Here is a 17,647-nt window from a genome sequence, read left to right as displayed (position 1 = left end):
CCTGACAGAATAAGGTCACTGCTGCAAGCATGGTCAAAGCCAGACTGACATTTTCAGTGCTACTCATGGATGGTGAGCTTTTCCATAACAGTTAAATATACAAAAATGAAACCCTCCCAAACTCGTCTGCATCTAACTGCAGCTGCTCAACAAAGCTGCTGTCTCCAGATAACTTATTCTCAGCTGAGGGCCACAGTTCCTCCAAGTGTGAGAACCAAGGCACTTATTTCAGCACAAAGCTGGATGCAAACAACCAGCAGTGAAATTCAAGCGTCACTAATTCTGCCTGGCAACTATCCTGAGAAACTTTGTGGCACCTCAAACCTGGACGCAGCACCTTCTTCCCCAGGTTTGGCTACTTCCAACTCCACTGCCCAACCATATTCCTTGCATCATCCCTTGTTCCCAAAATTCAAGCCTCTTGGAAAGCTACTTAAGTTACTGGCTCAAATGCCAATGTTCTCAAAAGCAGCAAGAGTGGCTTAAAAAAAAAATAATCAGAATTCAGGATGCTGAGCAGACTAATATCTGGCTCTTTTGCACAGGTATTTAGCTTTTAAAGGCATTTCTAATGCTGCATTCTCCAGGTGGGATGTTAAGCAAGCACATTACTATGATGCTTCTAAATCACTAAGCACATCCTGGGGCTTTAGGCAACCTGGTCTAGAGCAAGGTTTCTCTACCCATGGCAGGGGGCTGGAACTAGATGGGCTTGAAGGTCCCTTTCAACCCAAACTGTTCTGTGCTTCTGTGATCCCCCACAGATGTATCCAGCAGCTAAGAACAGGTAATATGTTAAAAATAAAAACCTATTTACAAAATGCACTATAAGCATCACCAGCAATCGTGAATTTTAGCTAGTTTGTCTCCTCTTCTACGCAGCCACATTTAAAAAGCCTTTATCCAGAGCCACCTATAATTTACTGCTGTAAATCAAAATTTACTTATCAATCACCTCATTTATCACTTGGAGAAAGGCTATGGGCAAACACACCCTGAATTGACATCAGTTATTTGAGCAAACTCTCAGTACTGCAAACAGAGGCATGGATTCACATCTTTCTAAAATAAAATAACCTCCTTTTACATCAACACAATTTGCTGCGTTCAGCTTTTCACATGAAAAAGCAGATTTGAGATCAACCCAGAACAGCAGCCTGGACTAACATTATTGAAAAAGCTATTCTCAGCATTTATAACATTTATATGAGTCAGTTCACACATCTTTTCCTGAGCAGAACATATATGAGTGCAGAAAAGGATACTTAAGATTTACAAGAGTAACTTAAAAAGAAGAAAAATAGAACCTTACCTTACTACATCATCAATATTGTTCCGGTACACTCCTTCAAGCCTCTCTGCAGGAAAACCCATAGCAATTATGTTTGGATAAATATCTGAATATGTGAGTTAGGGAAACATTTATAAAATATGTACAATTTCTGCAATAATATTAAATGAACATCACTAAATATGTTGAACATCACTAAATAATATATGCTCCTGTAACAAAATCAGAGCAATAGCTTAGACCAACTTCTATATGTGAATAATTCAACATTATATAGACAGCAATAATGGGTCTCTTTCAAAAAACAAAATTGAAAAATGGCCAGAAAAAAAAAACAAACAGTATAGGAAGTTTCCTATTTTGTCCACATCCAATATAAGTCTCCTTACAATTCACATACATAACTGATTATAAGTCTTTACCATTGGATAGCTGCTGTTAACACTGAATAGAAAAGTAATCCATTAGAAAAGCAGAATCAAGTAATCGTCCTCTGTCATACATCATCTCACTAAAATTGTATACATGCTACGTACCACTCTCTACAGTTTGAGTGGCATATTTAATCCAGTGGGAAACTATTTGAATAGTCGTGTGACTAAATTGCAAGAAGTTCCAAATTAAATACTATGTTAAAGTCCCTAGTGATCTCAATAGGTATACCATTCAAAACAAACAAAAAATTGCATCTCATACACATACATGTAAACCCTGGCAACAGTACATTTTGTCACTTTCCATGATTTCTACATAATAGGCCACTTGCAGCAGCTGCTAAGGTGGCTCTGAATGCCTTAATGTGAGATACTGCAAGAGATGGGAATGTACCAAATCCCAGAAGGATTACAGATATTGTTTATTAAATAATAATAATAATTTTTTAAAAATACACTTCTGGCAAAAAAATGTAGTTTCTTATGCTGAACTACCTGTAACCCACATTCCAAAAGCAATACAACCCGAGATAAAGAGCTCAGGAAAAGTACCTTTTGGCAAGGAAAAAAAAAACGCTATTAAATAAGGCCAAATTAAAAAAAAGTTTACATCCATAGCAAACATGGTAAAAAAAAAAAAAAAAACCTATATAATTTTCCAGAAAACAATTTGTATTTATTCTACTGGTGATGTAATGATATATGAATTGTTGTGTGTTCTTTTTTTAAACACAACTCAAGAAATGAAAATGCTCTTGAGTTTTAAACATCAGAAGAGATAATGCAGTGAGGAGCCTTCAGTGAAAAGCAAAACAGAAATTAAACCAGCAGCTCAAAAACAGACCGTGCCCTACCACATTAACATACTCCTCCTCACACTAATTTTAGAAGGAATAAGAACAAAGAATGGTATGCTTTAAGTTGACCCTGCTTTAAACAAGGGGGTTGGAACAGGTGATTTCCAAAGGTTCATTTCAACTCGAATTATTCTACAACTGTAAAAATTATTTTTATGGTTAAAATACCAGCAATATTAACAAGCCTCCGAAGAGTAAGCAGCAGAACGGAAGACACCGTAGCTTCCACGATTATTCCAGCTACCTGTACACAAAGAAAAGCTTGAAATAGGACATAAACTGTTTTACTCTGTCCTTGCAGAACTCCCACAAGCCTTATAAAGCAGCACAGACTAAGATCTGCACAGCTTGTTAACTAGAAGACTTAATTTTGTACATGTTTTTTTGCAAGTATTTTAAGAATACACAGAAACAATGTTTTCTACTCTCAAAAAAGAATCTAGCATTTACTGTGTGGTAATCCAAGTATTAAGACATCTGTCTACTTGGACTACTCCAGATTACTTAATGCAGGCAATAATTAGAAAAAAAATCAAAGCTGCTGAGGAATCCAAATAAATATCTGCAGTAGTTTCAAATACAGACACTGAAAGGGTGTTATATGTGGTTTCCAATTTATTCTGTATTTCCCCAAACCTTAAAAAAAAAGCTTATCTTGAGGAAAAAAAAACAAAACATTAAGTTGCTTAGCATTCAGAGCTTGCGATAACTTCAGATACTACCAAATCACATAAATCTTAAGCTTTGAACTTCACTCTGAACCTATTTTACTCTGCAAGCCGTCCACACCTCTTTGTTAAAGTTGCTAATTATGTAGCGCCTTTTGCTATCTATTTGCTGTTTTATCAGTTACTACTTGCCATAAGCATAAGAAAATGGTTATAAATCATGTAAAACTGCTCCATGCCTACCCCTTAACAGCAAATTACCTGACTTTCAGCTAGCACACCCAATCACTCCCTCCTCATTCCTGATTTCAAGAGCACACATCTACCTACTGCCAACTCTGCCCTTTTTGCTCAAAAGCACCTCCATGTGCATCCTGCTCTGAGCAACAGGGGTACATAACTTACCCTTAAAAAAAAAAAAAAAAAAGTACTATATTAATCTGTTTTCTGCAGCACTTCCTCATAGCGGACATGCATTTATGCTTGCAACAGGGTTAAAATACATTTTGACACACCCCATCAAAACCTAAAGTTCTGCATCCAAACGAAACTGTTTCAGCTATAGTATCACCCATGCCACAGGTGCCCAGGATGCCCAGAATCACCATGCAATTTGCTCAAATTCCTGTTTACAACTGTGAGTTTTACTACGTGGTTTCCTCATGCATTTCAGCCTGCGGTTTTCATTCAGTAGCTTTTCTTCTGCTGTGTGCTTTCACCTCTGAAAGACTAAGAAAGGAGATGCTTTCCAGGACTCCCAGCTGGTGCATGACAGGAAGAAGGCAGCCTGATGCCAGGCAAAAGGAACACAACATTTTTTCATCAGTACCTCCACTTCACAGTCCCCCAGGTGTCCTAGTAAAGTCTCAGACAGAGCAAAGAGAGATGAAAGCTTTTGAATAACCAGTGTGGTCTCACACTTTCAGAGCACAACCCTCTCATGGCTCTGGCATCTCACACGGCTCCTCAGGGTGCTACACATGCAGTACATGCACAGCACGTGCATGTTTCTTCTTTTAAACAGGAGTAAACCAACAGATTGAATGCTTAGGCTTAACCATGCCTCAGAACGGGGTGCATATATAAACCCAGATAGAGTATTGCAAAAGATGTTTCCAAAAATGCTAAGAGTAAAGCAAATGGGAAAAGACTTCAAAAGGAGAAGAAAAAAATGAGTTTAAATCAATTTACTGATGCCAATTCAGTAAACACGTTGTGCACTCTGAGGTTTTGGAACCTGACAACACAAAAACTGAAGTGTTATTGAAAAACAAACATACAACAGCAAGCCTGGTGGGGGTTCTGTTTTTAAGAAAACATGATTGTTTTTAAACAGGCAAGCCAATTTCTCCTCCACCTAAATATAAGCATCCTGAAGTACCTTACTTATTATCTCCAAGTATCAGACTGGAATGCAACTCACACGCCACTGCTGACTCACTCTGCTGTCTGCAGCAGATCTGACGTTAAGGACAGCGGCCACAGCAAGCTAACACCATGTTTCCACGGCGCGCCTGACAGCCTGCAGGGTTCGTCTGCACTGAGCAGAAGCAAGCAGTACCTAACAAAGGCTTTCCTGACATTAGTGAAGATCCTTTCACGTCTTCTGAACATGCGCCTTGCTTACAAGCATGCTGAAGAAGAGCACTGCTCCGAAAACCTTTTGCTGGTTCACACAGCCAAAGAGTTGAAGTCCGCTTGGTGATGTAAGAACAGAGCGGAAGCACTGTTACTGTCTACATAGATCATCTAAGTCTATGAGCAGAAATAGCAGATTCATCACTTAATTAAAAAACTGCCATATAAACTAAGTTGTTCCACCCTTTCCTCTCCTGCAAAATCTGCACAGAGGAGATGATCCTTACTGCATCTGTACCAGCTCACTTTCTCCTGATGCTGTGCTCCTCCCCAGAAACAGCCTGCAATTTACTGTCCATCAGCCAAATGTATAATGGGAGCACCACAGAGCATCATCTTCAGCCAGTTCTTCTATCGTTACCACGCTGAAAGGTTCAGGGTCACCGCTTTGCACACCCAAGAGATTTTAACACTGATCTCCAAAGCCGAAATTAAAACACTTGCTAACAAATGATATTTCTTGCAAGGGAGCTTGGAAGCTGGGCTTACATTCAAAGCAAGAATTCTGAGTCATCATGAAATCAGTAATGATACTGATAATTTTAGAAACCTGGAAGAACTGATGATTGAACACATGCAACAAGTTCATTATCAACTCCAGCCTCATTTTAAGAGACGAATGGAGACGGATAAAACCTCAGTCAGTTTTTGACACAGCTCTACAATGCTTCCAGCTAGCCTGCAAAAACAAAGTTAACCTAACAAGATCACAAATTTGAAACAGGCTTACTATACACACACACACAAAAAATCCCTGCCATGTTTTGCCAAAGTAGCTCTTTCCTAAGAAATCCGTTCCCCAAAATAGAACCAATACATTTTAAAGCACTCATTCCTTTTGCAACCTTGCAATCCTGTAGGTTGGGATTTTAGCTAGTGATCATAATAAAAAAAATATGAGACAGACCACATGCAATGACACACAATACACATCAGCAAAACAATAAAATGCTGTCCCCTACTAAGTTCATACTTCTAACTAACTGCAAAACTTCAGCTTTACCCAAGGAAATGTAAAAACGGAAGCACCTAATAGCTTGCTAAGGTATCAAATGCCACAAAGAAAAAGTGATGCTTTCTCAACACTTAAGACAAACCAAAGTAATCAATCTATATGCTGCTTCAAAAGCAACATAGCTACAACAGCGCCACAGGGTTTGTTCTAATGCTGTTAGCAGATTTAACAAAATACTGGTCCTTAACTCCTGAAATTGTTCCCACATGCTAAAGATGACAGTCTTTCCAGTTGCTATGAGAAAAATCCTGTATCGTTATGCAAATCAGCAGTTATAATCGTTTTCAAAAATAGCTGTCTATATATTCACATTATGTGACGATCAAATTAAAGAATATGCAGTATACACTGAAAATTTCATTTTTTTTATACATATATAAGCAAATGACTTGTGTTGCTCTGTTAAGATAACTTAATTTTCTCAAATTCTTTTTTTTTCCTAATAATGGAAGCAGGCCAAAAAAAGCATACTGAAATATTTGCTAGTTCTTACACAGCCACAAGAAAAAAATTGCACAAATACAGAGCCATAGCCTTTCCTTTAATGACTAACGTTCTCGGTATCTAGAAATTTATTCATTAGCATTTCTAAGCAATTTTATGAATTCTTTTTTCAAACAAAGTAAGCATTTAAATCCTTGTCCTTGCTCTGCTCATGAAGGCAGCTCTAAGACAAAAACAGAAAGCAAATGACTTAATCTTCCCATTTTATAAGCATGCTAGAGCATGCAGTGCAGAATTTACATATAGTTTTACTTTCTAAAACAATGCTGACAGGTTTTACACCAAAGCCCCCCAAAAAAACCAAAACAAAACTATTAGCCCTTTGCAATCAAAGGCTGCAGGAGGATCCACCAGTCACTAGACTTCATCTTTTGTTAAAAAGGAAATGTAAAACAAGCTGAATGTTCCTGAAGCTGTGAACGACGAGCACTGTTCAAATCTTGCTTTGGAACTAAAAACTTCTTACTGCAAAACCTGAACCTCCATATGTAAGGACAGATGGCCATTTTTGGTGACCTTCACATTTTCCACTTTCCAAGTATAAACTTCATTTACCAAAGAACATATTTAAATTGCTGAATGAATTGCAGGCCTGAAAAAAGCTCCGCAACCTGTCAGGAATGAAAATTTTCACTTCTAGTTCAAGCAAGCAGAGCACGTACTGATGCTGACCCACTCTACATTTGCACCCCAGTTTTGCTCCACTACAACAACCTTCAGCTTCCTCCCTCAGCACCAGCCCCGTGTGCTGCAAGCCAGCCCCTACTCTCCCAGGCAGCAGCCAAGCTGTCAGCAGCTACATCCCATCGACAGCAAAACTGGTAAGTGGAGGCACAAAGGTACTTCCAAGTCTCCCAAAGTTGCTTTGTTGCCTCATTTATTTGCAGTTTTCAGGAACTTGGACTTCAGTAATGACACAGCGTGGTCCAGCGGAACATCTGTCCCTACCAGCTCTGCAAGGTTAGCACACTGACCTCAACCCTTTTCACTCCAGCTTAAACAAGTCCACATAGAAACAGAGGAAAAAAAAAAAAAAAAAAAAACAGAAAAAAAAAACTGTTCTAGCTGTTCAACAGCTTGACAGCCTGAAGCTACAGAGGGAGTGTTGCAAGAAGTGTCCACACTCCATCCTCAAACAGATTTAAGTGTCCTGACAAATGGCCAAACCCTTATTAGTGCTATTTTCTTGACAGCATCCCTACCAAAAAAAAGACAGACATAGGAAAATATGCCCAACCAGATCTAAAAGTTTCCCAGTATATATGCCATTTAGCTTGTATATATACATACTTTTTTTTTTCCCCCTAAGTAGGCTGCATTTCCATTAGCCAGCATGAAACACAAAATAAGTTTACTGTTTTTCTACAAGTCTGGGTAATCAGGAAGTATAGAGGAAATGAACAGGAAGAAAGTTCTTCAGAGCAAAGGAGGATTCCTTGTAGCCAGCCAGCTGTACTTGCCAACTCTACCGTCTGTGCCTTAAAGAACAAGAAAAGAGACCAAATCAGATGTGGCTGAGAGAAACATTTTATGATTTAGAAGTGCATTTAACCCATTAATGCTCAAGATTTCAAGAGCAACCCTTTGTTTCTTTTTAATCCCCCTGCTTGTAATTTAAATGCAGCAAACTACACATGGAAGGAAAAAAAAAAAAGTGGCCCCTTCATACCCAAATTCCCATAGTGGGAGGGAGTAAATCAGAAGATACTCGAAGATGGGATTGCCAGGTTGCCTCAGGAATCAGCTACATCCTAACCTCCATCCCACAGCAGGCTTTTGGACCCACATACACTCATGACACCGCACTTTGGAAATTACTCCCACAGTAAGCGTCTCTCCTTTTAGCTTTGTAAGATGTATGAGATGTGTCCTGGAGCTCTCAGCCACACGGTAGCTTTCCTGAACATTTAACAGGGTCGAGAAGACTGAAAAAAACATAGAATCTACATAATAACCAGGCACTTCCCCACCCTGACCCGTCTCAACCTCATAAAACTCACAGCGTAAATACAAAAAACAGTTAACAGAGAAGCATGTAGAAGTATGATGTTTACACTGCAGAAGAACTTGTTCTAACAAAGACCAAGTGCAGACACATTAAACTTCCATTTCAACATGGTACAGAACCACAGATAAAGACAGTCATGCAGAGAGTAAAGGAGATAAGTTTGCCGTGAAGGGCTGCAAAACCCTCTAACAGAGCCGATGATATTACCAGACTGGAGCAGCTAGCCTTCCCTTTACAAAAAAGCCAACAGCAAGCAGCACTGTAAGAAACGATGCAACAGCACACCGTATTGTTCACACCACATTTGCAAGAAAGAAGTCTTCAGCTGAGAAACCATGGACAGGGCCTCGACTCCTTTCTCAATGCCAGCTCCAGGTCTACAGCCCTGACAGGAGACATCCCCAGTGCCAGAGGTGGAAATCGTGTAGGGGCGCAGTTGGGAAGGTCTCCTGCTTCTGCTCACATTTTGGAAGAAGCCATGTAGAGGTTTTTTTTTTTTTTTTTTTGGAAACAGCTCTACTTTTGTGTCTCAGTTTGAGATTTCCAATGTGACAAATGCACCCGTTTTTGCCTATGAACCCAAATCAGGATGAGCTCTTTGACAACAACAGAGCATGGGACCTCCCCGGTGGCACTCTCAGAATGCTACCACACTTCGCAGGAGCTCCTCTGAAGAAGCACTGCTGTGTACTTCAGCGGATTTTAACCTCAAACACCCACAGAAGAGTACAAGAATTTTATTCAGTAAAAGAACTCGGCACAGAGAGTCACTACGTTGATATTTACTGACAGGAAGTGAAAAATGGCTCAGACTCAACTTCTTGCAAGTCTGAAAGGACATCCAAAACTTTCAGAGACAAGGGAATTTAAAATAGCTATCAGGCTGGCGGACAAACATTGCACTAAAAAGCTTTATGAAACCTAAGCTATAAAAAATAGGATTTATATGAATTTTTCAGCATTAGAAGACTTAATTTCAGGGGGCAGTTACAAAAGAATACAAAGATAAGCAGCAAAACCAGGCATAACGCCAGCCTAATAAACCATTTCTCAATCAACCAGCCCTAAGTAGATAATATTCAGTTCTAACAAGATCCAGTGTTTTCCTCCTCTTAATGTTAGCACAAAAAAATGTCTTGGAGAAGTAACACCCATTCACACAAGAAACCAAAGAAGAGAAAACACCCAACTGCTTCAATTCTAACCCAGTATATATCCATGCAAATCAAAGAATTCAGCACAGACCTCTAAAAAAATTAATCATGCAATTAAAACCTATTATACTACATCCCTACAAAGGAAGAATGAAGTTTATAAGCATTTCACTGCAAAGAACTGGATATTACACAGTTTTTATGCACTGCTGCACATTGGAGCTGTGAAGCCGGGACTTCATCTTTAAAGGGAACAATGCCAGCTTTTGCAATAGTCTTCATCCCAAACGTACAGCAGTTGAGTTTAATTTTTAAGCTGCACAGCCAATTACCACTTGAATCACAGAGCCCCCTACTTTAGCTGTTTCCTAAAAATCGTTATTAAGATAACCTAGATTTATGCTGTGTGATAGAGGGCCTAATTGCATGATTATTGTACTTCCATTCTACAAAGCTCTTTTATTCATGGCTCTGTACACAAGATGGTAAATGAGGCAGATGACTACAGGAGCAAAGGCGATGCTAGCCTGAATTTGGAACTGTAACAAGGATTTGTTTGCATCTGAAGTATCAGTCTGGATGAAGATACAACTAAGTGCAACCTCTGAGCACAATGCACAGTCAGCTACCCACAAAATGTCCACATTTCAGAAGAGCTCGTACTCCATGGGGCTTTGTACATACATTCCCACATTTTAAGATAAATTCCCTCCTTACAGTCAAGAAGTACCCATGCCAGTAACTCAAGGGAATCACTCGTGCAGCTGTAAGGCCCCAAACCACCGGAGAAGTACCAAAGTACAGTGACCCGTGACTACCCTAGGATTTGTGACGAGACATCAGACATATCCAGCAATCTCTGTTCAGAGCTCAACACCATAGCCAGTTTATCCCCTTGAAAAGCCATTCAGCAACAAAACAAAATCAATATCCACAGCAAATACAAATCACATACACCTTGGAGCTCCAGATTACTAGTTGGGTACTCGAGCTAGAAAGGAGGTGGGCTTTAAAATTAGGTTGGTTATGACTAATGACAGCAACTTAGGACTGCAAAGGGATTTGACAGCTCAATTGTCTCTATCCTCCTTTTTTTTTTTTTTCTCGTTTCTTAGAACACAACTATTGTCCCTTAAATCGTTATACAAGAACAATTTTCTTGTTGAAACATGTTGTAATGGAACACTCTAGGCTACAGTACCATACGTATAATTTGTCACCTTATGTTGCATCAATATGGCTAAAATATTAGTTCATTTAAATAGATAACTTAAGAAACCATTCAGAAATTCATAACTGGCAAAAGCAACTTGGTAGACAGAAAAAAAAATTTGATTTCATACTTATTGCATTCCGAAGTTTAGTTTCAGTGCAGTCTTACTCTTTTTTAGCACAGGGCTTTTTAACAATGTGTTATTAAAACACATTATTGTGGTAAGATTATTACTGAATGAGTGATACCAATTGCGTCCATAACAACAAAGAGGCTGTAGGTGTCCAAATCATCCTGTAAGGAGGACAATAAAAGATACAATCACTTCTTTGGGAAAAAAAATAGAAAATTCAGTACTTCTCTGTGCAGCGTAGTAACACATCATTTAGTAAATACTAGCCTCCTCTACAGCATTTGCTGTACTTTGAAACCTTTTGGTAGTCAAAATGAGGTGTCTTACATGAGATGCAGCAAGCGATCACCAGCCTAGCAGCCATCCAGAGCCACCTTCCAGCACATATCAGACCATGGCAGTTGCCAGCCACACTCAAGGCTGTATTCTTTCCCTAAACACACTGTAAGCATTTTATGAAGTCAGTGGAAGTTACGCATAATTATCTGGAGGACAGAAGGGCCTTCCTGACTAGCACAATCTCCTAGAAAGATTCACTTTAAAAATTCATCAGCCTTCCTAGAGAGTGCAGTTTAGCCCAGCGCTGACAGGGGGCCAGCCAGTTGCCCCCAGAGCTGAACGGGGCGGGGGGGAGGGGGATCTTCAGCAGCACCCAACACTGGCCAAGCTGTCCTCACCAAAGCACCAAGCAGCATCGGAAAAGGCAATTTCACAGCTGACAACTCAGTGGTGGGATGGGGACAGAAATGACAAAAATCAACTTGGATTTCTCCTTAAAATCATAATTCTCACAACCAGGAACAGCTCAAGGAAAGCTTGCACTTTATTTAGCGTTACCCTTTTAACAGTGTTTTAAGGGAAAGCCTCGGCTGTTCTGAAAATTACACACATTTAACTAAGCTTACAAACAGATTTCAATGAAGAATAACCTCAGTTGTGTTGTGGTTTTTTTTCTTTTTTTTTTCTTCCTTTAGAGGTCAGTTTGAGGAATTTTTACAAGGTGCTCACATTATCCGTACTCATTTATGTCCTTAACTTGAAAAGCAACATTTAGCCATCACTTAAACTGCAGAACTACATGAAGCAGAGACTTAGTTTGCAGCTTTTGTTGACTTAAAAGTGTACGCAAGCAGTTATTTTTTAACTTCTTGTTTAGCTTGTGCAAACAGTCTCCAGCAACGCTGCACACTGATTAAAAAATTTTGATGATGCAAGATCAAGTACTTCATTAGGAAGCCTGCACTCCATTTAAGTGCAAAGAGATGAGCTTTTATCTTGTCAAGCACCTTTAACTGCACCAGAAAATCTGGGCAGAAAGGGGTTGGGGCTTCTTTGCACTCATGCAGCAAGGGTTGCACAACTGAGCGCTCTGTGAAAGGGGTTTTTCTGTGCATAGGCTTCAGCTGTCAAACAACGCTATCCACAAGTATGCACGTAGTACAACAAGATGTCAAAGGTTTTCTTGGTTGTGAGGAAAACTGACGGATAGACCAACAGGTACATTTTTAACCTCAGAAGAGAAAATGCATGAACTTGCACCAATTGACACCTTACTGTCTGTGGACAAGTCAAAAATCTTGACCCCTGGAAGTATATAAAGACTGATTTTCCCAGCATCAAACACATCCTACAGCAAGCAGGTAACTGAATCTAACTCTGAGGAAGCGGCTATTCAAACGAACTTTTAAGATAAATTCAAAAAAGAAAGCAAAATCAGCACTCATCTTGTCCAACACTCAAAATCATCCAGGCTCCATGCGCAAAATGAATCTATCAGGTGCTTAACACAGCTAAGTGACCTGGTTTACTCATGAACAAAGAAATACTCTTCCCCCAGCAAAACCCTTTACCACTTCATTTCCAGTCTTCTAATCCCTTACCAGCCCGTACTGTGCTTGATGGCAAGACAAACTCATTACAAATACCTAACGAACTTGAGTTTTAAAATGAAAGCAAGTATTTTAAACAAATGGAATTTCCAGCTCTATTTTTAAACTCAGGATGTACCTTATGCCATTAGTTCATTTTTTTTCTTGGAAGCTGAGCCATTTTTACTCAAGTCACATAATTTTTTTTTTTTATTAACAATGCAAAATGCTTTAGGACCACAAATAGCATGAGGCTGTATTATATTCTAAGCAGCTTCCACTCACAATTTTAGCATTCTCTGCCTTCCAGTACATGAGACAAACACAGGCAAGACTTGGAAATAAACTGCATCCAACAGCTGATCTTCACTGAATATTACAGCAGTTTATACAATATGTAGGTCATGAGAAACGTGTGCTGCAAATAAGCACAGGACAGGCATGCTCCATCCCATGCTAAGCCTAGTCTGCCATGCTCACGCGTAACAGAAGGCCTAGAAATACGAGGGCAGCTCAAACAATGCTATAATGCACACACAAAGCAGTTGCACTGATTTTTCACTTTGGCCTCACATGGTTAAGCCACTTTCTAAACTCAGTTATGCACAGACCTAAGACACGTGCAAGCAACGTAACGTGTAGGACTTGCATGCAACCCTTTGCAGGAAAATGCTCGACAATTGAGCCGCACAATTTCAGAAATCCCAAAGATCAGAGTGCCTCGGACAATGTAATGGTCCTTTCTTCATAAAAAAAAATTGCATCCATCTTTGAAGAAATCTATCAATCCAAACTTTCCTTCTCACTCATTTGCAACAAAAGGTATCCAGCATTACAGAAAGGAGACAGAAGCCCAAATAAATCAGGAATACAGTATCTGAAATGAAGTATTAAGAAGACGATTTAGAGGCTCCAGTGTTAGAACCTTTTCCTCTTCCAATTTCAAAAATATTTTTTCACAAAATGTGCAGAAAAAGACTGTTCATGGACAAGCGTATTTGATCAGATGAAAAGTAATGTCAATATGTTTTTAAAGACACATTTCACAATTAGTATATAGGACTATTTTCATCTAGTATATGCAAATCTACTGATTTTGAGAAGTCATTATTTCCCTTTCTTAAAACCCTACTTTACCAACACATGAATCATTCTTAACCAAACCATGAGTCCCATGTACGACATACAATGTACATCCATCTGTGCTCATTTTAAAAGGATGCAATGCAGCCTGTAAGAAAAAAAGCCAGACATTCCAGCCCAGATCCATGAAGGGTATGTTAGCACTCCAGCACCTAATTCAAGCTGTGTTGTGGGGCTCAGGTGTTCCCCATGGTGCCTTGGAGAATCAGCTATGACTGAAATACACAGACGCAAATCCTTCATCCACCTGGGATACCGAGAGGTGAACCCCGCCTCAAGGATAGGCACACAAGGCAAGACAGACCTCCACATACAGTCTGCAGATCACACCTCACCTGGATTCAAGCTCCTGACCTAGCAGGTTCACCTCAGGGCTTCATTCCGCACCTGCCCAGCCTAGGTAGCAGTGCCCAGTTGCTGGCCATTCTGGAAGCACCATTACCACCAAACTACTGTTTGCAAGAGGAATTGACGCTACGGTTTCCCTCATCCCAGCTAAATGCCCAAATCACTAGGCTTCACACCTCTCTTATGTCTTTTAGCTTGACAGAAACAGCTGCCCTGAAAAGAACCAGTACCCACAGGATGCTCCCACAGATATGGGAACGCAGGGAGGCAGAATTCAGCAGCAGCAGAAGTGCAGATGGTCGCTTGTTTCAGTCTCAAAATTTTGTGTTCCACCACAGGACGAGAAGTTCCTTTGAGATCTTAAATCCCAGTCCTCCTATCACACACCACACGCCTTCCCAAATACCTCATTTGAGTTTCAGGGGTGCTCATTTCTTCACTGGACATCGCACCCTCAGAGAACTGACTCCCAGTCTAGTCCTCTGTTTATGCACATAAGAAATAAGCAGGTTATTTTCCAAGTGCCAGATATGATGAGCAACAATTCCATCAAAACCCTGCAAAAAAAAAGAAGTCCAAGAAAACCTGCACAGTGATAAAAAAAAAAAAATAAACTTTCACTTCTGCAGCAACATCAGCCTTCAAGTGAAGTCATTATACTGTAGGCACAGCAGTCTTCGTTCATTAGTTATCCGTTCAAATGTGCAGCTACGAAAAGAGTGTAAGCTCCTTCCAAAGATGTCTTTGCAATGGTTAAAAAAAAAAAAAAAAAAAAAAAAGCTTTTTCCACTAATTCCATTAATTCCATTACAGAATTACAGCCAACTGCTGCTTTTGGAAAAAACCAGCCCAAATCCAGTCTTCAGTGCCCTACCTCTAATCCAAAATCTAAGAATATAGTGATACAATTAAGAAAAAAAAGCTAAAAACTACATTTGGCATATCCTTAGCAACCCTGAGTAAGAAAATCCAGGTTCAAAATTCGACAATTTTCTTGCCAAGAGGAGATTACTAGTTAAAAGGGTCTGTTTGCATCAAAAACTATGCCAACTAATGGTATATTTGGACAAAGATACCTGCAACACCAAATTCTACATCAATGAAGCCAAAAGCTAGCCATTTTGCCACCACTTAACTCTTTCCATAGTCCACAAGTTCCCAGCGAACGCATTACTCAGAGAATCAGAGATCTCACTCAGACTTTCTGTCTTTAAGTCAGCACCGTGTGCTGCTCTGGCCTGTGTCAGCTGGCCTACAATTAGGGCAAAAAAATGACCAAGCGCAAACATTGCAAAGGCAAGTCTAAAACTACGTTTTATCAACACCACAAACAGAATGAAAGAATTATGTAGCAGAGAGGGTGCTTCCTAACTAAAAGCTCGGCAGTAGCCTGCTGAAGTCAAAAACCTTTCAGGCCCCTTTTGAAGCCACCAACACGTTAGGCCAAGCATCAACATAACAGCTTGAGCTCTGTGCTAGTGACTGGTGCTGATCCTGCCCAGGAACCAGGCTGTATTTGTAGCATCTGCTGCGAGTTCTGAAAAACAGTAATTTTCACCCTGACCTTGCTGTCGAGCAGCAAGCTCGCTTTCTAGAGTGCTTGTCAGAATCATGGAAAGGCTAGAAGGAATCCACAAGGACTGCTGGGCCTAACTCCCAGCTCCACACACGGCCACCCAAAAATAAAACTCTAAGTCCAGGTCTGCATACTACTATAATTTTTCCCAGGATAGCTCTAACTTTTAAGCACAGTTCCTATTCTTACATCAAAACATCTCAAATACAATAATGAACTGTCTACACCATGAAGACTGCTACAGCCACAGCATGGCCCCTACACACCATTAACTCTGCATGGCGTTTGGAGTTCAACATCTGCCTGCTGTTGCTACTGCACATCTGTTCCAAAGGCCACCAAGGCAATACACTAGCAAGGCTTCTCCACAGTTTGGCTCATTAGTCATAACTGCACACTAGGAACATGTTCCAGAATCACACTCCTTGCAATCCTCTTCAACAACTCAGTGCGTTCTCATTTAAAATACATCCTGGTGCTTACTGCAGCCGAGATCATGCCAAAGAACGGTTTACATGTCACGGTAGGAAAGTAAGTTTTTCTCTTTTTTTTTTTTCTTTTTTAACTTTAATTAAAGCCCATTGCTTGCGATTGAGACCTCTGCTGCATCTGACTGAGACCAAGGGCTCGCTCCGCCTGGCCGAGGGCGCAGCACCCGGGCTTCGCCCCTCCTGCCACACGGCCGGCAGCGACCCGAGCGGGGCCCAGGGCCCCCACCGCCCGGCGAGAAACGGCGCCGTGCCCCGGCGGGCCGCAGCTCCTGTGGGGCCGCCCGGCGCCGACAAAAGGCGGCCGAGGCGCAGCGGGTAGGGCGCATCGGCCGCGGGCAGCGCGTTAGGTAACCGCGGCGCGGGTCTGATGCAATAGCTCGCCGCGCACCGCTCGCTGCTCGTCGGGCTCCGGCGGCGCCGGGAGGATACAGGTCAGGTCCAGGTCGAAGCCATCCTCCTGGTAGCGCCTTTTGTTCCTGCTGACGATCTCTTTGATGATGGCGGTCATGTCTGGCAGCCGGGGGCCGCTCCGGGACAGCGCGCAGAGGCCGAGCGGCGGCGGGGCGCGGGGCCGGGCGGCGGCGGAGGGCCGGCGGCCGCCGGGCAGCCCCGGGCGCGGGGCCTGTGGCTCAGCCCCGGCTGGGCCCGCCTCCCCCCGCGGCGGCGGCGGCGGCTCCCGGCAGCGGCGGCGGCTGCCCCCCCCCCCCTCCTTCTCCTCCTCCTTCTCCTCCTCCTCCTGCCGGGGCGGGAGCGGCGGCGGCGGCCGAGCAGGGAGGCTTCGGGGCCGGGCCGAGTCCCTGAGGGAGCCGCCGCCGCCGCCGCCGTCTTTGAGGCGAGCGCGGCGGAGGCGGAGAGAGCAGCTCTCCGGCGCTCCGGGCCCCAGCAATGGTGACAGCGGCGCGGAGCGCCCCCCCGGCCCGGCCCCGCTCCGCCCCGCTCCGCTCCCCGCCCGGGGCGGCGGCGGCAGCGGCGGCGGCGGGGGGCCCGGAGCCGCGCGGTGGGGCCGGGCGGGCGGGCGGGCGTTCGGCGGGGCGGCGGCGACTCCTCAGGGCGTGCGGGCCGGCGGCGCGGCCTGTCTCATCCCCCGCGCCCAGCAGCGCCGCGCCAGCGCTAGGCTCCCATCATGGCTGCAGCTTCCGAGAGGGGACGCGCCGCCGCCCCGCCTCCGCCCCCGCCCCCTCCGCCGCCGCAGCCGCCCGGGAAAAGTAGTCCCGCCGCCCCGCCGCCGCATCGCCGCCCAGCCGCCCGCGCCCAGTCCCAGCTGCACCGTGCCGCTCCCCCGCCCCCCTCCCCTCTCTCTCCGCCC

The 17,647-nt window shown here is 42.7% G+C and overlaps 1 protein-coding gene across 1 annotated transcript in view; it reads right to left on the bottom strand.

Annotated features, from left to right (window-relative positions):
- PTEN (phosphatase and tensin homolog) overlaps positions 1 to 17,006 on the bottom strand; it is a 48,303-nt gene extending 31,297 nt beyond the window's left edge. The window contains exons 1-2 of the mRNA XM_084290649.1: positions 16,771 to 17,006; positions 1,313 to 1,397 (exon numbers count right to left, since the gene is read on the bottom strand). Of these exons, the coding sequence (XP_084146775.1) occupies positions 1,313 to 1,397; positions 16,771 to 16,849 (164 nt within the window). The 5' untranslated portion in view covers positions 16,850 to 17,006. The remainder of the gene's footprint in view (positions 1 to 1,312; positions 1,398 to 16,770) is intronic.
- Positions 17,007 to 17,647: the final 641 nt, after the last annotated feature.

The sequence above is a fragment of the Netta rufina genome, assembly GCF_964035555.1.
Source record: "Netta rufina genome assembly, chromosome: 7".
Lineage (NCBI taxonomy): Eukaryota > Metazoa > Chordata > Aves > Anseriformes > Anatidae > Netta > Netta rufina.
This window is presented reverse-complemented; position numbering and strand designations above follow the sequence as displayed.